General features: G+C 41.4%; 2 protein-coding genes across 3 annotated transcripts in view; both read right to left on the bottom strand.

Moving 5' to 3' along the window:
- itih6 (inter-alpha-trypsin inhibitor heavy chain family member 6) overlaps window positions 1–16,803 on the bottom strand; it is a gene marked incomplete at both ends in the record, with an annotated part of 28,533 nt that extends 11,730 nt beyond the window's left edge. The window contains 9 exons of the mRNA XM_083975681.1: window positions 1,224–1,693; window positions 2,365–2,536; window positions 3,076–3,192; window positions 4,171–4,340; window positions 5,091–5,338; window positions 6,630–6,740; window positions 11,559–11,713; window positions 15,273–15,308; window positions 16,696–16,803. Coding sequence (XP_083831807.1) covers window positions 1,224–1,693; window positions 2,365–2,536; window positions 3,076–3,192; window positions 4,171–4,340; window positions 5,091–5,338; window positions 6,630–6,740; window positions 11,559–11,713; window positions 15,273–15,308; window positions 16,696–16,803 — 1,587 coding nt within the window. The remainder of the gene's footprint in view (window positions 1–1,223; window positions 1,694–2,364; window positions 2,537–3,075; window positions 3,193–4,170; window positions 4,341–5,090; window positions 5,339–6,629; window positions 6,741–11,558; window positions 11,714–15,272; window positions 15,309–16,695) is intronic.
- A 2,155-nt stretch (window positions 16,804–18,958) lies between these two features.
- LOC310988657 (6-phosphofructo-2-kinase/fructose-2,6-bisphosphatase-like) overlaps window positions 18,959–25,491 on the bottom strand; it is a 40,671-nt gene continuing 34,138 nt past the window's right edge. For both annotated transcript variants that reach the window (XM_083975338.1, XM_083975339.1), the window contains exons 12-14: window positions 22,771–22,833; window positions 22,184–22,248; window positions 18,959–19,114 (exon numbers count right to left, since the gene is read on the bottom strand). In XM_083975338.1, coding sequence (XP_083831464.1) covers window positions 19,055–19,114; window positions 22,184–22,248; window positions 22,771–22,833 — 188 coding nt within the window. In that variant the 3' untranslated portion in view covers window positions 18,959–19,054. The remainder of the gene's footprint in view (window positions 19,115–22,183; window positions 22,249–22,770; window positions 22,834–25,491) is intronic.

The raw sequence follows: 25,491 nt of genomic DNA, 5'->3' as shown, positions 1-25,491 counted from the left end.
GTCTACTTGTTTGTATCTTTATGTCTGTGTATTAAATCTCTTTTAGTTAAGTTAGCGTCTTTGTGTTTGGTTTGGGTCATTGTCTTGGGTCCATTGTTATGCCCCTCCGGGCCAACGAAGTTCTGGGGCGTAACAATTGGGGGCTCGTCCGGGATCTGAACAACCATGAGGTGAAGTGAAGGTTTGTAGCTGTTGTGTGATATAGTAGTCTTCTTTTCAAGATGGTTTGTGATATAATTGCCTGTATTTGCTTGAGAGTTCCCTGTAAGGTAGTTGTCGGGCAGAGAGAGACTCTTGCCACTTTGTTGTTTTGCCTTTCTTATTTTTGGTGGTGAAACCTGGGTGTGGGTACGTTTTGTGTGTGGCAGTGGGCCTTGCCTGGGTCCATTGTTCACTTGCAGAGTTCAACGTTTAAAGAAGCCTCCCGGGAAGCCACTGAAGACTAGATAGTTAACCGTATTACAGGGTGCCTCTCCACAACGTCACTCTTCTACAGAGTTGCACAGCAGCACAATCACAATCTCTTGTGGGTTGACTCTACCTCTAGTTTTGTCTGGATTCTGTGTGTAAAATAGTAACAGTAAATATATATATAGTAAATATCCCGGACGAGCCCCCAATTGTTACGCCCCAGAACTTTGTTGGCCCAGAGGGGCATAACAACGGACCCAAGACAATGACCCAAACCAAACACAAAGACGCACAAGTAGACAAACTAAAACAAAAAGCCATGATGGGAGGCAGGCAAGCTCAGCAGTCCCCAGCACTGCCCCCCCCTCTCTGGGGTCAGCTGCGGGGTTCTTAACTCAGTGGACCAGGTGAGCCTCGTTTCGCTGATGGGACCTGGGTGGAGCTGTGGGGGAACAAGGAGAAGGGAGGGAGAGACACACACACACAAGGCCGAACCCCTATCAGCCGTAACACACTGCAAAAACTTATCGCTATTTGTCTTATTTCTTGTCAAAATGTCTCATTTCTAGTCAAAACTAATCCTCTTTCCAAGTAAAAAGTGTCTAAAAACAAGCTGCTTTTTAATGTGATGAGTCTTATTTTAAGTAGAATGAGATTTGTTTTGACCAGAAATAAGACAAATATTCTTGCTAAGAGTTTGAGTTTTTGCAGCGTAATCTTTTTTTGGAAAGTGAATGTATCTTTGCGATCAATTAATTGTGGCGTTTAATAACACGATTAATTGTGAAAACAAGTAATTGTGCCGTTCCTACCTTGAAGTCTTGGACGCCGCCTCGGACCCGTCCGGCCACCACCAGCTCCGAGCCCTGGAAGTAGTTTGGGAAGAGCGAGCGCGTGACGTCGAAGGCCTGGTCGTCTAGGTAACTGAGCTGGACGTCGGACAGCAGCGGGCTCGCCACCTCGTCGTAGAAACCCTTCAGCTGCAGCGCCGCGTCGGCGTCCTCGTACACCATCCGCGCCACGCCGCGGTTGTCCAGCGCCAGGCGCCGCAGCAGCAGCAAGTCGGCGTCGTCGCCGAAGGCCAGGCCGAACAGGGAGGCGGAGCCTAAGGCCGCCTTGGCGTTGCTGAGGATGGCGTCGCCGGCCGTCACGCCCATGGTGGCCTCGCCGTCCGTCAGGAAGATGACCAGAGGGACGCGGCGCGACGCGGCCAGGCCGGGGCCGCGGGACGCAGGGTTGACCAGCTGAGCCGCCGAGAGGAGCGCCGCGTTGATGTTCGTCCCTGAGACCAGACAGAGACAATCAGTTTATTAGTTATTCATTTGTTTATGTAAGGGCCGTTGTATTTGTGTTATAAAAAAAATAAAACAAATAATAATTTATAATTGAGATAAATATTCTAGTGTTTCCCCTTTAAAATGATTCCAAACACAGTATTTTTAAAGGGACATTGTGTAGGAATTACTGCCATCTAGTGGTAAGGTTGTATATCACAATAAAACACATCGATTTTTGTGAATAGACAACAAGACAAGTTAAATAATGTCCCTTTGAAGGGAAATAACGCAAGTCCACTCGCTATTCCTCTGTTCTGGTTCCGCTCCTCTCCTCCATGTGCATCTGTTTACAACGAAGCCGGTGAAACATCAATAACTGGAGCAGTGGAAAACGTTACATAACATATACGATGATACGGCGTGTGTTTGTGTAGTCTTAACCGTCATAAACAAAAGATTACGGGTTATGGAGCGCATTTGTGTTGCTGTGCAGCAGAGACGAGAGCTGGGACACCGGGGCGGGAAAAAGTAGCGGCTTATGGTCCAGAAAGTAGTAGTAGTGTGTAATGTTGTGTATGAGCTGGTTAGAGTCGTTGTGGATCAGCAGCAGCAGAACATAAAGTCTATCTATCAACGTGGAGGCGAGGACCTCAGACAGATCCTCAGATCCACTCACATCCTTCTGCGATGATCCTCTTGACGAAGTCTTTGGCGTCTCGTACGTTCTGCCGCGTGGCGCGCACCGTGCGGCCTTTCCTCCAGGTGTGGACCCGGTCTGAGAAGGTGATGATGTTGAAGTGGTCTCCCTCCCTCAGGTCGCCCAGGATGGTGCTCATGGCCTGTTTGGTCTACTGACGGAAACCAGCACAGTTAAAGGGATAGTTCACCCAAAATTGAAATTTCTCATTATTGAAACTCATTATCTCCTCCCCCTCATGTGGACTAAGGGCTGGGAGAAGTTTCAGAGTCCTCCGTGGCTTCTCTGAGTTACAGGGGGTCTCGGCGTAGCAGTGCATGTCCATATGACGGTTGCAAATGGATACCAACTGTCTTCGTAACAAAAAGACACACCAAGAAACATCCAGATACCTCCATGCTGCTCGTATGTAATGTCCCTCTTGTATTGAAGCCCCGACATGAGAAATTGTTCCGAAAAAAATGAAATAAGTCTATGTTTTAAGCTTGTTTTGTAGCGGAAGCTCCTCTTCCGCTACAAAACAAGCTTGAAATATAGACTTATGGACATGCACTGCTACGCCGAGACCCCCTGTAACTCAGAGAAGCCACGGAGGAGATAATGAGTGAAATTTCAATTCTGGGTGAACTATCCCTTTAATGACCAAGAACTGACTTCATTTCTTCCTCTCCTTCAGTTTGTCCACGTTACCTGTTTTATCTTGGTGCCGATCATCGACCCGCTGACGTCGATGACAAATATGACGTCTTTAGGAACCACAGGAAGTCCCCGGGGTGCAAAGTAATGCACAAAGTAGCCGTCATACACCTGAGACACAGAGAGAAAATAACATGAGCTCCTCCAGCAGCTGCTCTTCACCTGATTACTCCTGCTAAATGATACTATACTAATTGTTTGATTACCTCTGTACACACACACATGCACCTCACTTTTTATACATACAGTACAGGCCAAAAGTTTGGACACACCTTCTCATTCAATGTGTTTCCTTTATTCTCACTGAAGGCACCAAAACTATGAATGAACACATGTGGAATTAACAAAAAAGTGTGAAATAACTGAAAACATGTCTTTTCTTCTTTGTCTTCTCTTTCTTCTTTTCTTCTTCCTCTCCTTCCTCCTCCTCCTCCTCTATCTCTGCCCCCACCAATTCTAGTTTCTTCAAAGTAGCCACCCTTTGCTCTGATTACTGCTTTGCACACTCTTGGCATTCTCTTGATGAGCTTCAAGAGGTGAACATGACCTGAAAATGGTTTTCACTTCACAGGTGGTGTGCCTTGTCAGGGTTCATTAGTGGAATTTCAGTGAGAATCTACAATGTAAATAGTCATGAAAATAAAGTGTCCAAACTTTTGGCCTGTACTGTATATATATTTATATTTTTTATTTTATTTTATTTTTATCTCCTGGTTTTCCCTGTTAAAAGGGTTTTCCATGGAGTTTTTACTCAGTCGATGTGAGGGTCTAAGGACAGAGGATGTTGTTATGATGGGATGTAAAGACCTTTGAGATAAACTGGTGGTAAAAACGGGCTATACTAATAAAATTGCCTTGCCTTATTTTTTTTACTTATTTATTCTATATTATTACTAATTAATTAACCATCTATGTATTTGTTGTTGTATTTGTATTGCTGCCCCAATGCTTTGGCAATATTGTATATCACAGTCATGCCAATAAAGCTTATTGAAATTGAAATTGAGAGAGACAGAGAGAGAGGAGTGATTCGCTGTGAGATTCAGAAACCCCCAAACAGAGAGGACATCAGCAGAAGAAGCTGCAGACCTGGACGTCACCGATCAGGTCTCGGAGGTTCACGTCGTACTGGACGATGAAGTCGGCGTCGAGGCCTTTAGAGGAGACGCTGCTCTGCTGCTGCACGCTGGGCCGGAATCGAACCTGAGCGCAGGAGGCCCCCTGCTCCACCTGGGTGGACGGAGGAGGGTCTGAGTCACCTGTGGTACAAGATATATACGATATGATATGATATATGATACGATACGATACGATACGATACGATACGATACGATACGATATGATACGATATGATCAATAAAGGACTATCTATCTGTGTTTTTATGTCTAATAACAGATTTTTTATCAGAATAAAAATTAATCTATTCGTTTATTAAAAGTCTCGCTTTTAACTCTGTTTTTAGTGTTTTGTTTGTTTTTATTCTGTCTTATGCTTCTTTTTTTAATGTTTTGTCTTTATGTAAAGCACATTGAGTTGCCTTGGTATGAAATGTGCTATATAAATAAAGATGCCTTGCCTTGCCTTATTTGTAACGGGACTCTGCATATTCATAAACATACAATATGTAAATATGCCAGATTTAGCTCTAAAGCTAATTTCCATCTGCAGTCCCGCAGTTCACATTAAAACAACATTAGACAAGGACGAGAACCAGACCAACATGGTACAAATACCATATATCACAATATATACAATATATCACACAGTAGCTTCAGTCAGAAGGAGCATGGAGTAGTAGTAAAATTAAAATGCATTTAATCGCCAAAAGTGTCGCATAGTGCAAAATGCGTCTGTAAGTGCTGGTTATTTTAAACTACCCTTAGTGTTCACAGACCAGGTTATCAGTCAGCCGTGTTTTCAGCTGTTTTTTTAATGCTACATTATGTTAATTTTCCCTCATGACCAGCGGTGATGTATGTTTCCATGTTGAGTAAAACCTTCATGTGACCTTTAGCGGTGTTGGACAGCAGTCGAGTCGTCTTCAGAGGAAGGACTCTGATGAAGCTCAGTCCCGTCCGCTCCGTCACGTCCACGTCCAGCGTCAGGTTCTGGACCGGCTGCCCGGGCCTCAGACCCAGACTCAGCTCGTAGCGGCCCAGTCGCCGTGGCAACAGCTCCTCGTAGGTCAGAGAGAAGGACATCCGGGCTCCCGGCGGGACGCTCACCGCCACGCGGAACTTCTCCATCTCCCGCTCTCTGGAGGGAAGAAGACAAAACAAAGTCAAAGCTACAGAAACATGATGCATTCACCTTCCAGTTTCTATGTTTTTTGGAGTAATTTAATCATGACTTAATGAGATTTTAAAATCCCACGAGAAGCTCCTACCTGCAAGTAACGTTTAACCAGCCTCCACTTCTAATAATATGATATAGCTGCTAAGTTACTTTCAAAATCACTTAAGTTTTTTTGTGTAAAACTGCCATTTTTTGTTATTTTACTACATTGTTCAATGAAAAAATAAAAAAATAAAACTTTGAAAAATCCAGTCAAACTAGCCCCGTCATTATTTAGTGGTACATGTACAGGCTAGAGGACTGATTTCAAAATAAAGGTGACCTTCCAGAACGGATTAAATTGCAAAATTTTGCAGGTTGATGTAGATTGTAGATTTTCAAAGGAAGAGCCCTTTAATGTTTCTTATTTCCACTGTGTTCATTGTAAATTCAGATTGATATTGTCAGGAAACGAGCTGTTATTACAGAGCAACACCTCAGAAAACATCAGAGGAATTTGGTGTAGCATTTCAGAATAAAAGCCCCTGTAAAATCTTATTATTTAAACGGTGTTCCATGTAAATGTCAATTACTATTATTAAAAGGAAACTATCTGTTATTATAAACCAACATTGACCCTGAGAAACACCCTAAGGTGGAGCATCTACACTGCAAAAACTCTAAATCTTTCCAAGAATATCTGTCTTATTTCTTGTCAAAATGTCTCATTTCTAGTTAAAACTAATCTCTTTCCACTTAATATAAGACTCATCACCTAAAAATGAACTTGTTTTTAGATCATTTTCACTTGTTCCAAAGAAATATTCACTTGAAATAAGTAGAAAAATCTGCCAGTGAAAGCAAGTTTTTTGTGCTTGTAATAAGAAAGAAAAACTTGCTCCACTATCAGATTTTTTCAAGTGAAAATCTGCTTGAAAGAAGTAAAAAGTGACTAAAAACAAGCTACTTTTTATACGACGAGTCTTATTTTAAATATAATGAGATCTGTTTTGACTAGAAATAAGAGAGTTTTTGCAGTGTACTGTCAGTCTGAAGAGGAACTGTACTCAACAGTTTTAGCTACAGGGCTTTTATTCTGAAATGCAACCAGATTGCTTTGATATTTTCATTTATTTGACGCCACTAAACAAAGTGGAGGCTCAGCTTGACGTTACTTGCAGAAGCTTTTTTTTCCCCCTCCAAAGTGAACACAACAAGCTTCTGTTCAAATGAGACTTTAAGGTTATAAAAAGAGGTTTTGCCTGTGACTGACTTGGTGGCCACGAGTCCGGCTGTTTTCCCCTGCTTCTTCGCAGCGTCGTAGATTTTCCTGGCAGCGGCTCGTTCCTTCACCTGGGCCACGTACACCTGTCCGCTGGAGGAGCTGCAGAGGAGCAGAGAAACAGAGAAACAGAGAAACAGAGAAACAGTTCTCTGTGTGACTCACAGCTCGGCTCATGTTTCAGTCTCAGCTCATAAACAGGTCGAGTGGAAAACAGTAATTTCCCTCTGAAAACAGCGTTAATGAAGAGAGCAGACCCACCCAGACCACGACTGAAAAACCTTCAACACTCAGAACCAGGACCAGGACCTGGGGCCAGATTCACAAAACCTTCTTAAAGGGATAGTTCAACATTTTGTCAAATTGGCCCATTGCCATAATCCCTATAGTCATAGCAGTAGGTTCGTTACCTTTAATTGTCGGTGCAAGTTGTTTTTAGAACGGTGGAGCAGAGCCGTGAGCTGCTCAGAGCTACGCTACGGAGGCTCATTATGGGATTTCTTAATTGGTTTCCCTCATCAAACTCATCAAAGACATAATCCAACAACACAACGCTCTGGTGGACAAGTTGTGAGCTGCAAATTCACCACGCTATGAGATAATAACACAACGTTACCACACAGAGTTGTTTTAGAGGGAAATTCATGCAAAACCACTGATGCACGTTGCCTTCAGGGACAGTTTTTCATCAACAGTCTCTGTGTTTCCCCTGTATTTACCTTGAAAACGGCTCCGTTTCGTAACGTTCCATTCTTATCTGCAATCCCCTCTTCTTCCTCTGGGGGCTGGTGTCAGAAAGCAGCATTCTCCATAGACCCCCATGTTAAAATCACCCACTTTACATCCTCAATAAACATGATCAAAGCCTGGTGTCAGAACGTTTTTTGGTCTCAATCAATAGTTTCTACCCCCGCACACACTCTGAGGGGGTTTAACTCTACTGTTTTACTGTTATTAGGTTAAAACTCTGGCCAATTAGGGCGCTGAAACGTTGAGTGACAGGTCCGAGCAGCTCCAGGGACAGCTGCTTGGAGGCCAGTGGGCGGGTTCTTGGCCGGCCAATCCAACATGGCGCTGTTCAGGCCGCCATGTTGGAGTCATAAAAACGACTCCCCAAAACCAATGGGTGACGTCACGGACGCTACGTCCATTCTTTTTACAGTCTATGGGAAGGACGGAGGCACCGGTGTTGCATTCAGGTGCAGTCAGGCAGATGGCCGTCGGCAAACCAACCGGATGAGAAAGACGGTAAAACAATACCACATCACCATGACAACATGTTGTCAGACGCTTGTTTATCCTGTTACATGCAGCGTCTGTTGTCTGTCTGACGTCTGCCCCATTTCACATGAATGCAACATCAAGAATACGTTCAGATATGCAACCGCACCGCTAGATGGGAGGAATTAATCCTACATATTATACCTTTAAAGGGACAACAAGGAGTTTCTCCATCAGCAGAACGAAAAATTCCGCGCCAATAAAAAAGTCTGATATTAATGTGGATGAATCTCCGTCACCACTTGTTAATGGTCCATTTTCTATAAATCTATGGTTTTGTCTCTATGGTTATTTTGTTATTATTAGTGGTGGTGGAAATGCTGGGCGAGCCGACCAGCGTTTCTTTACTTTCGGTTTCGTGGCGAGTCATGAGAATAACGCCGCCGAATCTCCGTTTATGGTGGGAACTACGACGGTATGTGATCGTCTTCCAACCTCTGACTTTAATTCTTGATGAATGAAAACATGAGTCTGTCTTGCGCCGCCCCCACTCTCCCCCCCGGCCTCTGGCGGCGGCGGCAGCGACCGCTGATGTCATGTGACCAGGTGCTAAATTAAGGTCAGAGCCTTTGAACAAATATATCCAAAGAGGAGAAAATAAAACATCACAGGATCTAAAATAAACCACAGAGCTGAAGCTGAAACGGCTCCTGTTGGACACAGAGTGGAGGGGGGCGTGTGTGTGTGTGTGTGTGTGTGTGTGCAGGAGGAGGCAGCAGCACATCAGTGACCTGCTGCACTGAACACAGAGCTCTTAGTTTCACACACAGATACGCCAAAGAACCAGCTGCCCCTCCCTCTGGGTATTTGGTGATGTGCACAAGAACCGTATGGGAGAAAATATGTATGTGCAGAGTGTGTGTATAACTGTGTGTATAACTGTGTGTGTGTATAACTGTGTGTGTATAAGTGTGTGTGTGTGAGATGTGACAGATTACGGCTGTAAAAAGCTTCAGACTCACACATACTTGAAAAAATCAAAGTCTGCATCCACATCCATCCGTGTATGTACAGGAGATGGAGGCGTGTGTGTGTGTGTGTGTGTGTGTGTGTGTGTGTGTGTGTGTGTGTGTGTGTGTGTGTGTGTGTGTGTGTGTGTGTGTGTGTGTGTAGCGTATCTAACCTGGCCCTCTGCCTCAGTAAACTGTGCGGGGGAGAGAACGGGGAACTGGGTAAACTCCTGTCATTTTCTCTATTAAGTTTCTGACTCACATGGACAAAGACCAGTATTCATCTGGTTCAACCCCTGACCTGGTTCTGCTCCGAGTCCAGAACCAGGACCAGGACCAGGACCAGGACCAGGACCATGACCAGGACCAGGACCAGGACCAGAACCACACTGCAAAAACTCAAAATCTTACCAAGAATATTTGTCTTCTTTCTAGTGAAAATGTCATTAGTAGTCAAAACAAATCTCATTATATGTAAAATCACATAAAAAGCAGCTTGTTTTTAGACTCTTTTTACTTCTTTCAAGCTGATTTTTTACTTGACAATGGGTCAAGTTTTTCTTTCTTATTACAAGCATAAAAAACTTGCTTTCACTGGCAAATTTTTCAACTTATTTCAAGTGAAAATGTGTTTGAAACAAGTGAAAATGATCTAAAAACAAGTTCATTTTTAGGTGATGAGTCTTATTTTAAGTGGAAAGAGATTAGTTTAGACTAGAAATGAGACATTTTGACAAGAAATAAGACAAATATTCTTGGAAAGATGTAGAGTTTTTGCAGTGCAGGACCAGGACCAGGACCAGGACCAGGACCAGGACCAGGTCCAGGTCTAGGTCCAGGTCTGGGTCCAGGCTGCTGTTGCACTGTTGACTCATGTGTTTTGTTTAACTTTCCAAACCCTCTTCTAATCAGATTAAGGATCTAAACTCTGGACCGGATTTCTAAAACTTTTCCCTTCCCACATCATTTCCTCTGAAGTTTTATTTCTGGATTCCTCCCGTGGACCAGAACGCTGCTTTTCCTTTCTCAACGTGTGGATAAACAGAGAGGGGGGGGGGGGGTAATAATACCACCTCATCGTCCCAAACACAGTGAGAGAGACGAATCTATCTATCTATCTATCTATCTATCTATCTATCTATCTATCTATCTATCTATCTATCTATCTATCTATCTATCTATCTATCTCCTTATTTTTCTCTTTCTTTCTACCCCTCTCTCTATCTCTGTCTCTTTCTATTGATCCATCCCCCTCTTTCTTTCTTTCTTTCTTTCTTTCTTTCTTTCTTTCTTTCTTTCTTTCTTTCTTTCTTTCTTCAAACTCTTCAACTGTTGCACATGCAATATTTCAACAGTTTCTTCTACCTTTTTTTATTTTTATTTTTTTTACATTTTCTTCAGCTTATTCAGCATTTCTTCAGCAATGGCGTTCAGCTGCTTTCAGCATTCACACACATTTCCTGATGGAAATGCTTCTTTTTCTAGTTCAGCATTCACACTATTGTTGTTCCTTCCTTTTTCTTTATACTTATTCTTACAACTTCCGCTCTTTTTCTGCAACCAACTAGTTGTGGCAAGGTGAAGAGGGCCCGGGCGGGGATTGAACCCACACCTCCCGGGTAAGAGTCATGCGCGCTTGCCAGTCACCCAAAGGGACATCCCCTTGGCCAAGTAGCCAGGGCACATGATCAATTGGAGGCATAGTGACAGGAACCTCAACTGTCACATCTCTCCCCCTCTTTTCACAAGCACGTCCTCGTGCTTCCGCGCAGGCTGCCACACATTAGGAATCCATGGACCCACCCCTAGTGCTACATGGATCCTGCCAACAACGCCAGAATGTGGCAAGGTGACGAGGGCCCGGGCGGGGGTTGAACCCACACCTCCCGGGTAAGAGTCATGCGCGCTTGCCACTTGGCCAAAGGGACATCCCCTTGGCCAAGTAGCCAGGGCACATGATCAATTGGAGGCATAGTGACAGGAACCTCAACTGTCACATAGTACTTAACTAACTAATACTTTGTGCTATTTCTAAAAATTTTACATCAAAATGTGCAGCTTTTTTCTGGACAGGTGTGCTATGACTTTTCTCTTTTCAACTATTCATACTTTTTTCAAATATTCAAATAGTTCAGATTTTTTTGTCCCATAGAGAATACATTGAAACAGTCTTCAAACTCTTCCAGTCTTCTTACTTCTTTGAACGTCTAAAACTTCAGCACATGGTACTTTCTCCCACAGACTTCATTTGACTTTTAAACTGTAGACAAACTTTGAATTTATTCCTGTATGACTCAGCTTATGGATATCTTCAACAGTTTCAGATATTCGGCAGTTTTAATACATTTTAATCTATCTATCTATCTATCTATCTATCTATCTATCTATCTATCTATCTATCTATCTATCTATCTATCTATCTATCTATCTATCTATCTATCTATCTATCTATCTATCTATCTATCTATCTATCTATCTATCTATCTACAGTATCTGATGTTCATATCCATGTATGGTTTCCGTGTCAGTTTTGGTGGTTTGTTTTCCTTCTTTTTCCACATTTTCTTTCTTTTTTTCACTGTATTTTATTAAAAAACTATTCAAAATAAACTAATCAAGTATATTTTGGTTCTGTGGTTCTGTGTTTCTGTGTTTCTGTGTTTCTGTGGGAGCGACTGTCTGGACTCACATGGTGAAGTTGGAGATGAAGGCGTTGGAGGGCAGGTCCACCTCGAAGGCCGCCTCCTTGACGACGGGGAGCTGGTTCCACACGGAGCTCTGGACCGAGGTGACGGCGTAACGAGACACCACGGAGCAGCGCACATGGTAGTCTGTCACCTTCAGCTGTCACACAACACACACACGCACACATAAACACACACACACACAACAGCTGGATCAGTGAAGGAGGAACAGCCACAGAGACCAGAGTCTTCATCACCTCTGGGTCCAGTTGTTCAAAGGTTTAATCTGGATGAAAAATATCCGGATTTTGAAATCTCTTTTTTTTTCTATCTATCTTAATTTTATCCCAGTTGTTCAAAGCAAAGTAGGATTAGATCAGTCTGATCCAGATGCAAACTTTTCAAGATGACCAAATCCAGATACTGAGTGCTCTAGATGTGACTGTGCATCACACTGAAGGCTGATTGGTTTATATGAAAACAGAGTGTATGTGTTGTTTTCTGAGCTCTTTGTTGTTTCTTCAGTGTCTTTTAAACAGCCAGACTCCACCTGGTTGGGCTGTTAAAATACATTGAAAAAAGCAAATATACAAATTGTGAATATTTCCCCATGTGTTTCAAATTCAAACTTCAAATTGCATTAAATTCAGTTTGGGGAAAAGTTTTTCAGTTGTAGAATATTCAAAAGTGAACTTTATTTACCAATCACTGTTATGGTTTAAAAATTAGGTGCAAAATATAAATCAATAAATGTTTATATATACTACATTATAAATATTGTTTATTTGACCAGTTTGAATTGAATTTAAATCCCATGTTGTTCCTGAATCCACCCGACTGCTGGGATCAGAATAATCCCGTTTCTTTTTAATCAAAGTTTTCCCAATTCTACTAAAAAGTTTTGATCAACACAAACTGTGGCTTTGATGAAAACCAGGACTGTATCACGTGATCTAATCCGATCTCAAAATCCATTTTTGGTTTTGAAACAACACATTTTCAAGATTTGATCCAATCCAAGATCCAATCGAATTACCTTTGAACAAGTGGGCCAATAATCGGATCAGATCACATGGTCCAGTCTTGGTTTTAATCTGGATCAAACCCTCAGTTTGTGTTGTTCAAAACTTTTTAGAAGAATTGGGAAAACTTTGATCGGATTATTCTGATCCCAGCAGTTTGGTGGATTCGGGAACAACATGGGATTTCAATTCAATTCAAACTGGTCAAATAAACATTTATAATTGCACCTGATTTTTAAACCATTGCAGCGATAAAGTAAATAAAGTAAACTTTTGATTATTCCACAAATGAAGAACTTTTCCGCAACTACTGGATAAGGGCTTTATGCACAGCTCCACTACTTCCTGAACTTAATGCTGCTCCTTTATTTCCTGTCTTATGGTCAAACACACCTGGATTAATCAGTTTGCCCAATGATGTAAGACAGGAAATAAAGGAGCTGATTTAAGTTCAGGAAGTAGTGGAGCTGTACATAAAGCCTATTGAATGAAATTTGAAGTTTGAATTTGAAACACATGGAAATACTGTATATGCACAATGTATTTGACTAATGTATTGTATTGTATATTTGCTTTTTTATTACTGTAATTAAACAGCTGGGCCAGATCAGATAAAGTCTGGCTGTTTAAAAGACATTGAAGAAAGAAGAAAGAGCACAGAAAACAACACAAACACAGTGTGAGTGTCTCATGCTGCTGTTCTACCTGTTGTTATCAGACCTATCAACATTTAACACTCAGGATCTGGATCTGCTCGTCCAGAAGAGTTTCTATCTGATCCGATCCAACTGAGCTCTGAACAACTGGAGTAAAAGTAAAGATGGACGACACGATCCTGGATGAAGAAACAAGGGATTTCAAAACCCGGTCCAGATTAAACCTTTAAACAACGTCACCCTGAGTTAAACTGGTTTGGATCCAGAGACGTGAGGAGACGTGAACCTTAAACCTCACAGCGAACTGCTCTGATTGGCTGTCCTTGTGTTTCTCTGAGGAGGAGGAGGAGGAGGAGGAGGAGGAGGAGGAGGAGGAGGAGGAGGAGGAGGAAGAGGAGGAGGAGGAGGAGGAGGAGGAGGAGGAGGAGGAAGAGGAGGAGGAGGAAGAGGAGCCACATCAGCCTCTGCAACTCGCTGCTATTTAGGAAAAGCTGTGGTTTGAGCTGCACAGACTGAACGACTGTCGGAGCAAACTGAGGGGAAACCACAGAGGAGCTACTGATGACATATAGGCTAAAATGACTTTAAAGGGACAGTTCAACATTCAGTCAGATCCTCCTCTCTCCATAACCCCTATAGTCACAGCAGAGATGTTTTTGAGATGGGCGGGGCAGAGCCGTGAGCTGCTCAGTGAACGGTCCAGGTCCCCTGTCCCTCATCAAACTCATCAAATACACAATCCAACAACTCCACAACGCTCTGGTGGACAAGTTGTGAGCTGCACATTCACCACGCTATGAGATAATAACACAACGTTACCACACAGAGTTGTTGTAGAGGGAAATGCAGCCGGAACTACATTCCAGACACGGCTACTGCTGGGCGGAGGGATTTCAGGAGAGAAAGTAGTTCAGAGTATTTGCTTCATGTGTCGTAATGTTACATAATGTTACATGATTATTATCTCATAGCGTGGTGAATGTGCAGGTCACAACTTGTCCACCAGAGCGTTGTGGAGTTGTTGGATTGTGTATTTGATGAGTATAGGGGTTATGGTGAGAGGAGGATCTGAATAAATGTTGAACTGTCCCTTTAAAGCAACTTTAAAGGGACAGTTTGTGTGTGCTAACGTCAGTAGCTGAAAAGTTCCTACAGGTGTTGGTTCACTTTGCACCTCTGGAGACAGATGTTGGTGAGTAAAGGAATAAAGGTTAATGCCTTCCTTAAATCTGTGTCCACCGGGAAGCGAAAGGAAAGCAGTTCATCAGACTCCCAACGTTTGTAGGTTACGGCTTGCAGCAGCAGTTACAGTTTGTTTACCCACCCCGAGTCATGATGTAACACGAAAACTTTGTTGATACTAATTAAAAACTAAATTTTAAACCTGGTGTCTCCTCCTCTGTGTCTCTAACCCTCCTCTCCTCCATGTGCATTTGTTTCCAGCTGTTTTCCAAGCTGGCCAGCTTAATGGGAGGACTGGGTGGCAGACTGGTTCATGGGAAGGGAAGGCATGCACTGCAAAAACTCAAAATCTTTCCAAGAATATTTGTCTTATTTCTTGTCAAAATGTCTCAATTTTAGTCAAAATTAATCTCTTCCCACTTAAAATAAGACTCATCACCTAAAAATCATCTTGTTTCAAACAAATTTTCACTTGAAATAAGTAGAAAAATTTGTCAGTGAAAGTAAGTTGTTTTGTGCTTGTAATAAGAAAGAAAAACCTGCTCAGATTTTTCTACTTATTTCAAGTGAAAATCTGCTTGAAAAAAGTAAAAAAGTGTCTAAAAACAAGCTGCTTTTTAATGCGATGAGTTTTATTTTAAGTAGAATGAGATTTGTTTTGACTAGAAATGACATTTTAACTAGAAAAAAGACAAATATTCTTGGAAAGATTTTGAGGTTTTGCAGTGCAGAGCCTCTGAAACTAGTTACAAGTCATTGGTTTAAGCAGCACTAGGACTCTGGACACATCCTGCACAGTTCCTCTTTAAACTTCATCTTCAATCATCACATTGACTGTACGATACAAACACAAACTCACCACTGGCTTCGTTGGTTTGCTCTGACGTCTCACTCTCTGAAAGAAAAAAGAAGAAAGAAACAAGACGACAAGTCAAACCAAGTGTGAAACATTTAATCAGAGTTCAGCGACATATTGTGACGTCCAGGTTCAGAACGACTCCTTTTTTATTTTTTATTTTATTTTTGAAGTCACCTCACAATGGGACTATGTGAAAGCCGGGTCAGGACTGTGAATCAAAGCCATTCATGAATGGAGGGGAAGTGGAACTGGAAATAAATGCTCTGACTGTACGGCGGCGGCTGAAGGTGCACCGCTCGGCCTCCGATGTTACTTCTGCACACAAGTCGCTGCTGTGTCAACACATTACCACATATCCTGCTCGCTCACTGCTGGGAATTTAACATAAACAAATAGGTTTTTTAAGAGTGGAAACCCTTGATAGGTGCAGCGTGCACACACAGATCGTATCGTTTACATTAACAACAGCAGGAGGTGAAACGTTGAGCTGTGTGAGGTTTGGACCCGAGCAGGAAACATGGGTCTGGTTCTGGTTCTGGTCTCAAAACGACTTCACGCAGAGGAAAAGTTCCTCTAGGACCTGCTGCTGCTTGTCTTTTATTTACAATATAAATTAGGTTTCTGCGTTACACTGCAAAAACACTATATCTTACCAAGAATATTTGTCTTATTTCTTGTCAAAATGTCATTTCTAGTCAAAACTAAACTCTTTCCACTTAAAAATTTACTTGTTTTAAGATAATTTTCACTTGTTTCAAACAAATTTTCACATGAAATAAGTAGAAAAATCTTTTTATGCTTGTAATAAGAAAGAAAAACTTGCTCCACTATCAGATTTTTCTAGTTATTTCAAGTGAAAATCTGCTTGAAAGAAGTAAAAAGTGTCTAAAAACAAACTACTTTTTATGTGATGAGTCTTATTTTAGGTATAATTAGGTTTGTCTTGAGTAGAAATGGCATTTTGACAAGAAATAGGACAAATATTCTTGGTAAGATTTGTTTTTTGCAGTGTACTGTCTAAAAGCATTGAGTAACTGAGCCTCTGGCTCCCTCTACATGGACGTCAGGTATTTCCTGTGGAGACGAGAGCTTCACGTGTTCATAGTCTCTTTTTTAAAGGACATCATTTTTACTGGAAGGGTTTTTTGTAAACGTGAAAATCCATCTGACTTAGAAAATGTCTGGTAACTTTAAATGTGCAATAACAGGACTTGAAGAGAAGAGTTTAAAAGAGGAGAAAATGAACTTAATCAAAGAGTTCATTTGGAACTGGAGAATACACTTTGATAAAAAGGAGAATCACAAGTTCTGTAGATCACATCACATCAGCAGTATAAAGTATAAACCCTCTGTCCTCTGTCCCAGACTACTACTACTACTCAACCTGTGTGTCTGAGGAAAGAAAAGCTTTAAACCCTCTCACCTGCAGCAGGACGTCTGCTCCCAGTCGAGCTTCATACTCCAGCGCCAGCGCGTCCTGCAGGCAGACGGAGAAGAAGAAAACTACGATGCAGAGAAGTCTGAGCTTCATGGTGTCAGAGGTCCGGAGGTCCAGAGGTCCAGAGGTCCAGAGGTCTGAGGTCCAGAGGTCTCAGGTCTGAAGCTGCAGAGCTGCAGGTGAAGTCCAGAGGTCTCAGGTTTCTCAGCGGGACTGAAGCTGCTGCAGCTCATAACACACCTCACATCTCACACCTTCTGTCTCTCTCTCTCTCTCTCTCTCTCTCTCTCTGTCACACACACACACACACGCTCAACAACAACACTACGTGGTGAGCAGCAGCGTGAGGCGTCGGTGCTGCTGCTGCTGTTCATACACACTGGAAATTTCACAGTCTGTTGCCACCGAGCTGCTGCTGCTGCTGTTAATGCTGCTGGAGGAGGAGGACGAGGAGGAGGAGGAGGAGGAGGAGGAGGAGGAAGAGCAGAGATTTAACCCCCGCCCGACTGTTTGTGGAAAGAACCCCTCTACCAATAACAACCCCCCCCCCCCCTCCTCCTCCTCCTCCTCTCGGCTGTGAGTCTGTGAGTCTGAGGGAGTGCTGAGTGCTGCTCCACTCTCATGTTCGGTCCTTAAAATTGTTCCCAAATGTGAAACTCACAACTTCACAAAGGCCCATTATTACTGAGCTCTCTCTCTCTCTGTGTCATTTGTTAAATTAATCTCTGGCTTCTCTGTGGGAGAGTTCATCATCAACAACAACACTGACTGAGCTGCCGACACAGACACGATGTTCAGACTGGACTACAAAAACTCTAAATCTTTCCAAGAACATTTGTCTAATTTCTAGTCAAAACAAATCTCATTCTACTTAAAGCAGAAGTAAGGTGAATGTTTGTGTTAATCTAAGTCTTAAATAGTTGTATCTTCCGACAGCAATCACTTCTATAGAGTGTTTGGTCTGAAACACGGGTCTGTCAGTCACTCTGCTCTGCTCTGAGCCCAGGAGAAAACTTTCCTTGTATCCTACAACCTTTATCCAATGAGGAGAGAGAACGGCATAAAGGGGCAGTCCTCTCTGTGTGTGCAGCCAAGGGATGCGCCTGAATGTGGTGACGTAGGGACGAGGGCGGGGACTGCTAACTCCATCTGCTGACAGGAAGTTAGACAAAACCACCGGATCACTTACTTCTGCTTTAAAATAAGACTCATCACATTAAAAAGTAGTTTGTTTTTAGACACTTTTTACTTCTTTCAAACATATTTTCACTTGAAATAAGTTTCTTTTTTGTTAGAAGCACAAAAAAGTTGCTTTCACTGGCAGATTTTTCTACTTATTTCAATTGAAAATTGGTTGATTTGTGTGAAACAAGTGAAAAATTGTCTACAACAAGTTAATGTTTAAGTGATGAGTCTTATTTTAAGTGGAAAGAGATTCGTTTTGACTAAAATTGAGACATTTTGACAAGAAATAAGACAAATATTCTTGGAAAGGTGTTGAGTTTTTGCAGTGTTGATCTGTTCTCTGAACAACAAACAGGGAAACAGCGACTCTTTTTCTTTCACACGGTTTATTTACAATCTGTTTCCAAATCACAAAACTTTACACAAATCTGATATCAGACATTCAACAAAAGGCCTTTAGTTTGTCGGGGTGCTGACGCCCCCCATGAGGATTAAGATCGACAACAACAACAGATGAAGTTATCAGTAAAAACAGTTACATGAAGTCACTACCTTCCTCTACTTCTCCTGTAAACAACGTGACACTGAAGATGCAGAGAAAATCACAGTCGGGTCAGAAACAACACAACGTTTCACAGACACGTTGAAGGTCCAGATGTTCAGGTCCAGATGTTCCCACCGCCTCCACTCCTGAACCTCCAACTGGACCGGCACCGTTCCTCCTCCTCCTCCTCCTCCTCCTCCTTCTTCCTTCTCCAAACACTGCAAAAACTCAAAATCTTTCCAAGAATATTTGTCTTATTTCTTGTCAAAATGTCTCATTTCTAGTCAAAACTAATCTCTTTCCACTTAAAATAAGACTCATCACCTAAAAATTAACTTGTTTTTAGATCATTTTCACTTGTTTCAAACTAATTTTCACTTGAAATAAGTAGAAAAATCTGCCAGTGAAAGCAAGTTTTTTTGTGCTTGTAATAAGGAAGAAAAACTTGCTCCACTATCAGATTTTTCTACTTATTTCAAGTGAAAATCTGCTTGAAAGAAATAAAAAGTGTCTAAAAACGTATAAAAAGTATAATTAGATTTGTTTTGACTAGAAATAAGACAAATATTCTTGGTAAGAGTTTGAGTTTTTGCAGTGAAAGCAGCGCTCAGACGTTCAGACGTGGTCGGGAACCGTCTGCAGAGCTTCCTCTGGGTTTCTGTTGATGTCCACGTTCTGCAACAACAACAACAACACAAACACAAACACTGAGAGGTTGTTTACAGTGAGGTGAACAACGACCAGAGCGGCTGAAATGAAGAGTACAAAGGGTTAAAATCGAACTACTATGCTAAGATTTCTACCTGAGCGCCGGTGTGATCGGGTCGCGTGTCGTTTTCAAAGCGCCGTAACAAAACCACCCGGTCACGTGGAGCGCTGCTGTCGGCTTCCCCGGGAAGTCTAGATTAGAAACTCTCTCCCACTTTCTGTTTGACGTCGATAGACCGAGTAAAACCGGAGATACGTTGCTGTTAATTTGAGCGTAAAAGTGGGATAAAAGGGGCAGGGGCCATTTTTTTTGTCAGTTTACAAAACAGAAAAAAGTGCTGGAATCAGATGATGCTAATCTACGTCATCTTTATGTGTTTTGAGCCCAATTTGTCTGGGCTGAGAGGAGTTACAAACATTGACACTTTTAAACGTAGGCTAAAAACCCATCTTTTTAATCTGGTTTTTATGCTATAATCGCATAGTGATTTTATTCTGTTTTACTGTTATCTTTCTCCCATTTCTATCCTGCATTTTATTCTATTCTGTTTAATTGTTGTTAAAAGTTGTTATTGTATTTATCTATTTTCTATTGACCCCTTGCAGCTACGTCACAATTAGAACGTGACGCGAGAGGCGACGCCATGACGGACGGCAGAAAGTGCTCAGTGATAATGTACTGTGTATGGGTGCCGTCCAACAATGTGGCTCGATCACTTCACACTACAACCTCACAGCATTATCACTTATTTTAAATAGAATATCTACTCATCCGTTGCAATATTCTGTTAGTTTTTTTGTTATTCGCCGCAGAATATCTCAGTTTTCTGTGCTTTTTCCACTGCTAAGGAGCTAACGTCAAGTCAGTGCCACACTCCCCATACAGCAGCTGCTCCTGTCTTTGCTGCTGCTAACTACAGTTAACGGACCTGGAAATTAAAACCTGGTCCGACCCGTGGGTGTTGAAGACCTGACCCGACGTCTGTATAATTAGTGATCATTCTCTGATTAAACCCGGCTGAAAAATAAAAGAAAACAGGAAGCCGTCTTCGTTGTAATCGCCGCGATCCGCCGGCGGCAACTACGTTGTGACGGTGCTATGTTTAATACGAGCGTTAGCTGTTGTTAGCCACAGCATGTAGCTCAGCTAGTTAGCTTCAACTGTGTTTACATCGACTATACACTATAGATAACTTATAATGGCATCGATAACGTGTCTGTATATCTTCGCACTGGTCCTGTTGCTCATGTAACCCCGCTGCCAGTGGCCAGCCCCCGGTTCTTAGCTCTAGCCCAGCAAGGAGTTGGTGCTTCAGACCAGTTTTAAGGACCAATAACCGGTTTTTAAGCGGTGGAAAAGCAAAGAACCGGTGCTAGTCAGGCTCTGGCTCCGAACCAGCACTCGAACCAGCTCAGTGGAAAAGGAGGGGAAACCCTACAACCCCGGTATGTCACAAAACTATAACGCGCCCATTCAATTACATTGACGTTCACTGTTCTTTTGCCGTCCATCATGGCGTCCGTAGATACCGCGAGTGGAACGTGACGTCACGTGCAAGGGGTCAATTGCTATATTTTATTTTATTGCTGTTTTTAATCTTCGTGCATTAGTCTGCATGCTTTTTCTTGTTTTACCTCCTATATAGTATATTGTTCAATCAAAATGTAAAGCACTTTGAACGGCATCTATTTGCTTTGAAAGGTGCTAAATAAATACAATTTGATTGATTGATTGATTTATTGAATTTGTTAATAAAGTGAAAAAATAATTCAGATCATAGAGGTGAAGTTCTGCTGGGAAATAAAAAGATACTAAACGACAAAATGATTATGGAGAATATTTTTCTATGTGGTCTACAGTGTTGGGTAGTAACGCGTTATTAGTAACGCCGTTACGTAACGCCGTTACTTTTTCCAGTAACTAATAACGTAACGCGTTGTTTTTTTAAAATCAGTAACTCCGTTCCCGTTACCAAACGCTGCGTTACTCCGTTCCTTTCCGTTCCTTTGGGTGAGGTTTTACAGCGGCACACACAATTCCTATAACATTTCAGCAAGTTTCATTGAATTGAAAGAAAGACAGAGCACAGACACTAAGCACTAGTTGGTGGCCGCCCTCTAGCGTCCCACACGTAATCAAACACACTACATGAAGAGGACTGGACAGGTCAGAGCGATTCTCTGAGCAGGGCATGACGGCGAGCTAAGGTAACTTTGCTAACGCAGCATCCGAGACCGAAGCTGTGTCTCAGTTCAGGCTGCAGCCCCTGAACTGGGACACAGCTTGAGTCACAGCGCGCACACACCAGCACCCACTCCACCCGAGCAGCAGCGGTTAGAGTCCGACAGACGGACTCGAATTATGACGCCTGAAACGGTAAACACAGCTGATCGCTCTGGGTAAACACAGCTGATCGATCGATAAAAAAATACCGCTGGAGTGAATTTACTTCCGTCACTGAAAACAGTCTTAAACGTAACTGCTGACATCATGCAACAATGCAGCATGATGATGATGGTAAAATTTTACAGATAAAAACCATAGACTGTAAAAAGAAGATAAAAACACGTGTTTCTTCATCAGCATCAGTAGGCTACAGAACTGAAATGAGGCTAGAGGGGAATTCAATCAACCTTTATTTAATGGGAGCATTGGGAAAAAAAACCTTTTAAAGTAACGAAAAAGTTACTTTCTCAGTAACGCATTACTTTTTGGTTTAAGTAACTGAGTTACTAACTGAGTTACTTTTTTATGAAGTAACTAGTAACTGTAACTAGTTACTATTTTTCAGTAACTAGCACAACACTGGTGGTCTATAAATAAAGGTAAAATCAAAAGTATTCGAAAACAACCGAAGCAGTCTCAGACCTCTGAGGGTTAAAGGAGCAGTCACTGAAACTAAAACAGCTGCTGGAAAAATGACTTAATGATCCAGCCTCAGTGTGTAAACTGTAACTGTATATAATAATTTCATCAATACACTCAGACGTATGAAACAGTTGGCAGATCTAAACGTTGAGTCAGTGGAAACTCACCTCGGGCTTGTTTCTGTGAGTGTTGACGGCTTCAATGTTGAGGAAAAAGGACTCGATCTTACATCCTGCAGTTTGAAGAGAGGGAGAGGAGAGAAAAGAGTCGGTACACTGCAAAAATTCAAAATCTTACCAAGAATATTTGTCTTATTTCTAGTCAAAATGTCATTTCTAGTCAAAATAAATCTAATTATACTTAAAATAAGACTCAACACGTTAAAAAGCAGCTTGTTTTTAGACACTTTTTACTTTTTACTAGCAAATTTTCCACTTTAAATAAGTAGAAAAATCTGACAGTGGAGCAAGTTTTATTACAAGCACAAAAAACTTGCTTTCACTGGCAGATTTTTCTACTTATTTCAAGTGAAAATAAGTTTGAAACAAGTGAAAATGATCTAAAAACAAGTTCATTTTTAGGTGATGAGTCTTATTTTAAGTGGAAAGAGTTTAGTTTTGACTAGAAATGAGACATTTTGACAAGAAATAAGACAAATATTCTTGGAAAGATGTAGAGTTTTTGCAGTGTAGAGGTTTTTACAGAGAGACGGGAGTCGTGTAGGATGATGGAGGACACACACAACGCGACCTACCGTAGGCTATCGGTGTGAGTTTGAGCACCGTGTGGAGAGGACATCGTAGGTACGGCAGCTCGGCTGCAGAGGGACGAAGACAAGAAGGTTAACGTCTCAACACAACAACGTAACTCTGGGTTAAATATTCCACATCTGTGTTCATAGAAGGACTTTTAAAGCAAGAAAAGTCAGTGTGTCTGTGTCCTAATGCAGAGAAAAGTGCAACATCATCAACTTTGATATTATTTTGGCAAATCTCCATATTCATTCCAGCTGCACACAACTGGATCAAACTACCAGCAGAAGCATCGTTTAATCCAGGTTAAAAACATTTCTCTTCTCATGTTGAGCTCTTTTAAAGAACTTTAAATCTTAATCTTGGATTTGCACTGTAAATCCTCTAAATTGTCTTAATACAAATCAATATTTCATGCTGCAAACTCATATTTTATGCTCTAGTTTAGTCTAGTTTTTATTTTCTCTCTCTCTCTTTCCTGTACTTTCTTTTACTCTTTTTTCTTGCTTTTAATTGTGTGTTTAATGTTTCAAATGTTTTACTATTTGGGGTTTTATTTCAATTATAAAAAATGTTTTTTATGTTTTTTTGTTTTTTTTTGTTTTTTAGTTTCCAACTCTTACTGTTAAATGTTTGGTTTTTATGTTTATATTGCCCATTGGTATGAAATGTGCTATATAACTAAAGCTGCCTTGCCTAATATAAGCTATTTTAGTCATTTATCACCTTTATTTTTAACACATTTTATTTAGTTATGGTGATTAACATGTTTATTCTGACAGGACTAATGCTTATTATTAATTTATCATATCACCACTTGCCACTGTGTAGATATTTCTCACCAAGCAGATGAACTAATGACCCTTTCAGGCAGCTGTACAGTTACCTTGTCATTAATACAAGGTTCAGTTCTCAGATCAGTTCATTCTCCCCGAGCTTCACCTCCAGCCAGTGGTGTAGTCTAATTGTTAGACTACAACATTTCTAGAAAAAAGTGGTAAGATTAAAAAAAGAAAAGAAAAAGTAAAACGTTTTTTTTTTTAATTGAGAAAAAAATAGTAACATTTCTCAAAAGAATTCTAGAAAATGTGGTAAGATTGAGCAAAAAAAATTTGCAAAAATGTGGTAAAATTTCTCCAAAAAGTGGTACAATTTCTGTCTTAATAAAAGGGGCAAAAAATAATACAAAAAGGGGTAAAAATTTCTTGAAAAAAGTAAAAAAAAGAAATATTGAGAAGAAACTGGTAAAATTTCTCAAAATAATTCTAGGAAAAGTGATAACATTTCTAAAAAAAAAGTTGAAAATTTCCAGAAAAAGTTGTGGACCCCCTTGATACCTGAGTATCACATAGACTACACCACTATGAAGCATTCAGTTTACTAAAGACAACAACTGAGCAGAATAATATGGGCTAGACCAGTAATGACTGGTTCTATAGAGGGATTATCTGTTTACCAACAAGTCAGGATGCGTGCGCAACCTGACTGCAGAAAGAACCGGTTGTCATGGTTACCTCTATGGATCTAGTGTAGTCAAAGCGGTGTTAGCTAGCGATGTTGTCAGCCTACCACAACAGTTTATCACCTACTGATGTAGTGTGTGTTTTATACATAGACTGTAGGTTTTATAACGGCAGGAAAAAAAAACAAAAACCATCAGGACGGAGGATCGAGTTTGTACCGCGGCCACGGCAACTCAGCCACGGGACAAACCACGGACTCTCACAGCACGGCGTCGGTCGGTCAGCGGTAAAAACAACACTGTCACTGTGCATCCCTAACATTACCGACAGCTATTTAACAGACAATCATGTTCAGGAAAACACTCACGATTACTAAACTCAGTGTCAGACTGATGCTGCCTGGTCAGAGACGAGGGAAGAGGACGGACATGTCTAAAGTCTGGAACAACTGCATAACGTAACTATAACGTTACGTGCATGGCCGAGTATGTACCGGTAATCTAAAACAATGTAGCTTAACGTTAATTAATCTCAGCTTGCTTTCCATTAGTATGTGACCTCGTCTTCAGTCACTGTCGTAGTAAACATTTCACAACTCATTCGCTGCAGTTATAACGTTACAGCTGTGCCTGTGAGCATTTAGCTTTATCACCATTCAAACCAACGTATCTAACACGTTATATTGCTCGAAATTAATCGCCAATGTACTATTTTCTCTCTCGTTTGCCTTGAAAGGGGTGCGAGTTGACGGTATTCTGTTAAATTTGCGAGTTTTGTTATTTTTATCAAAACAATTAGTGCAACTTCCAGCACAAAAAGACATGATCACGGCTCTTGCTGCTCTCTTTCTGCAGGCGACATGCGCAGTAGAACGTCAGTGACGTAGGCTGGTAATCCCTCTATAGGCTGGATATAGATGACATCATAGTGTGACATAGATGACATCATAGTGTGATATAGATGACATCATAGTGTGACATAGATGACATCATAGTGTGATATAGATGACATCATAGTGTGACATAGATGACATCATAGTGTGACATAGATGACATCATAGTGTGACATAGATGACATCATAGTGTGATATAGATGACATCATAGTGTGACATAGATGACATCATAGTGTGACATAGATGACATCATAGTGTGACATAGATGACATCATAGTGTGATATAGATGACATCATAGTGTGATATAGATGACATCATAGTGTGACATAGATGACATCATAGTGTGACATAGATGACATCATAGTG

This window comes from Trachurus trachurus (assembly GCF_905171665.1).
Source record: "Trachurus trachurus genome assembly, chromosome: 7".
NCBI lineage: Eukaryota > Metazoa > Chordata > Actinopteri > Carangiformes > Carangidae > Trachurus > Trachurus trachurus.
The sequence above is the reverse complement of the archived record's forward strand: the minus strand, read 5'-3'. Positions and strand labels throughout refer to the sequence as shown.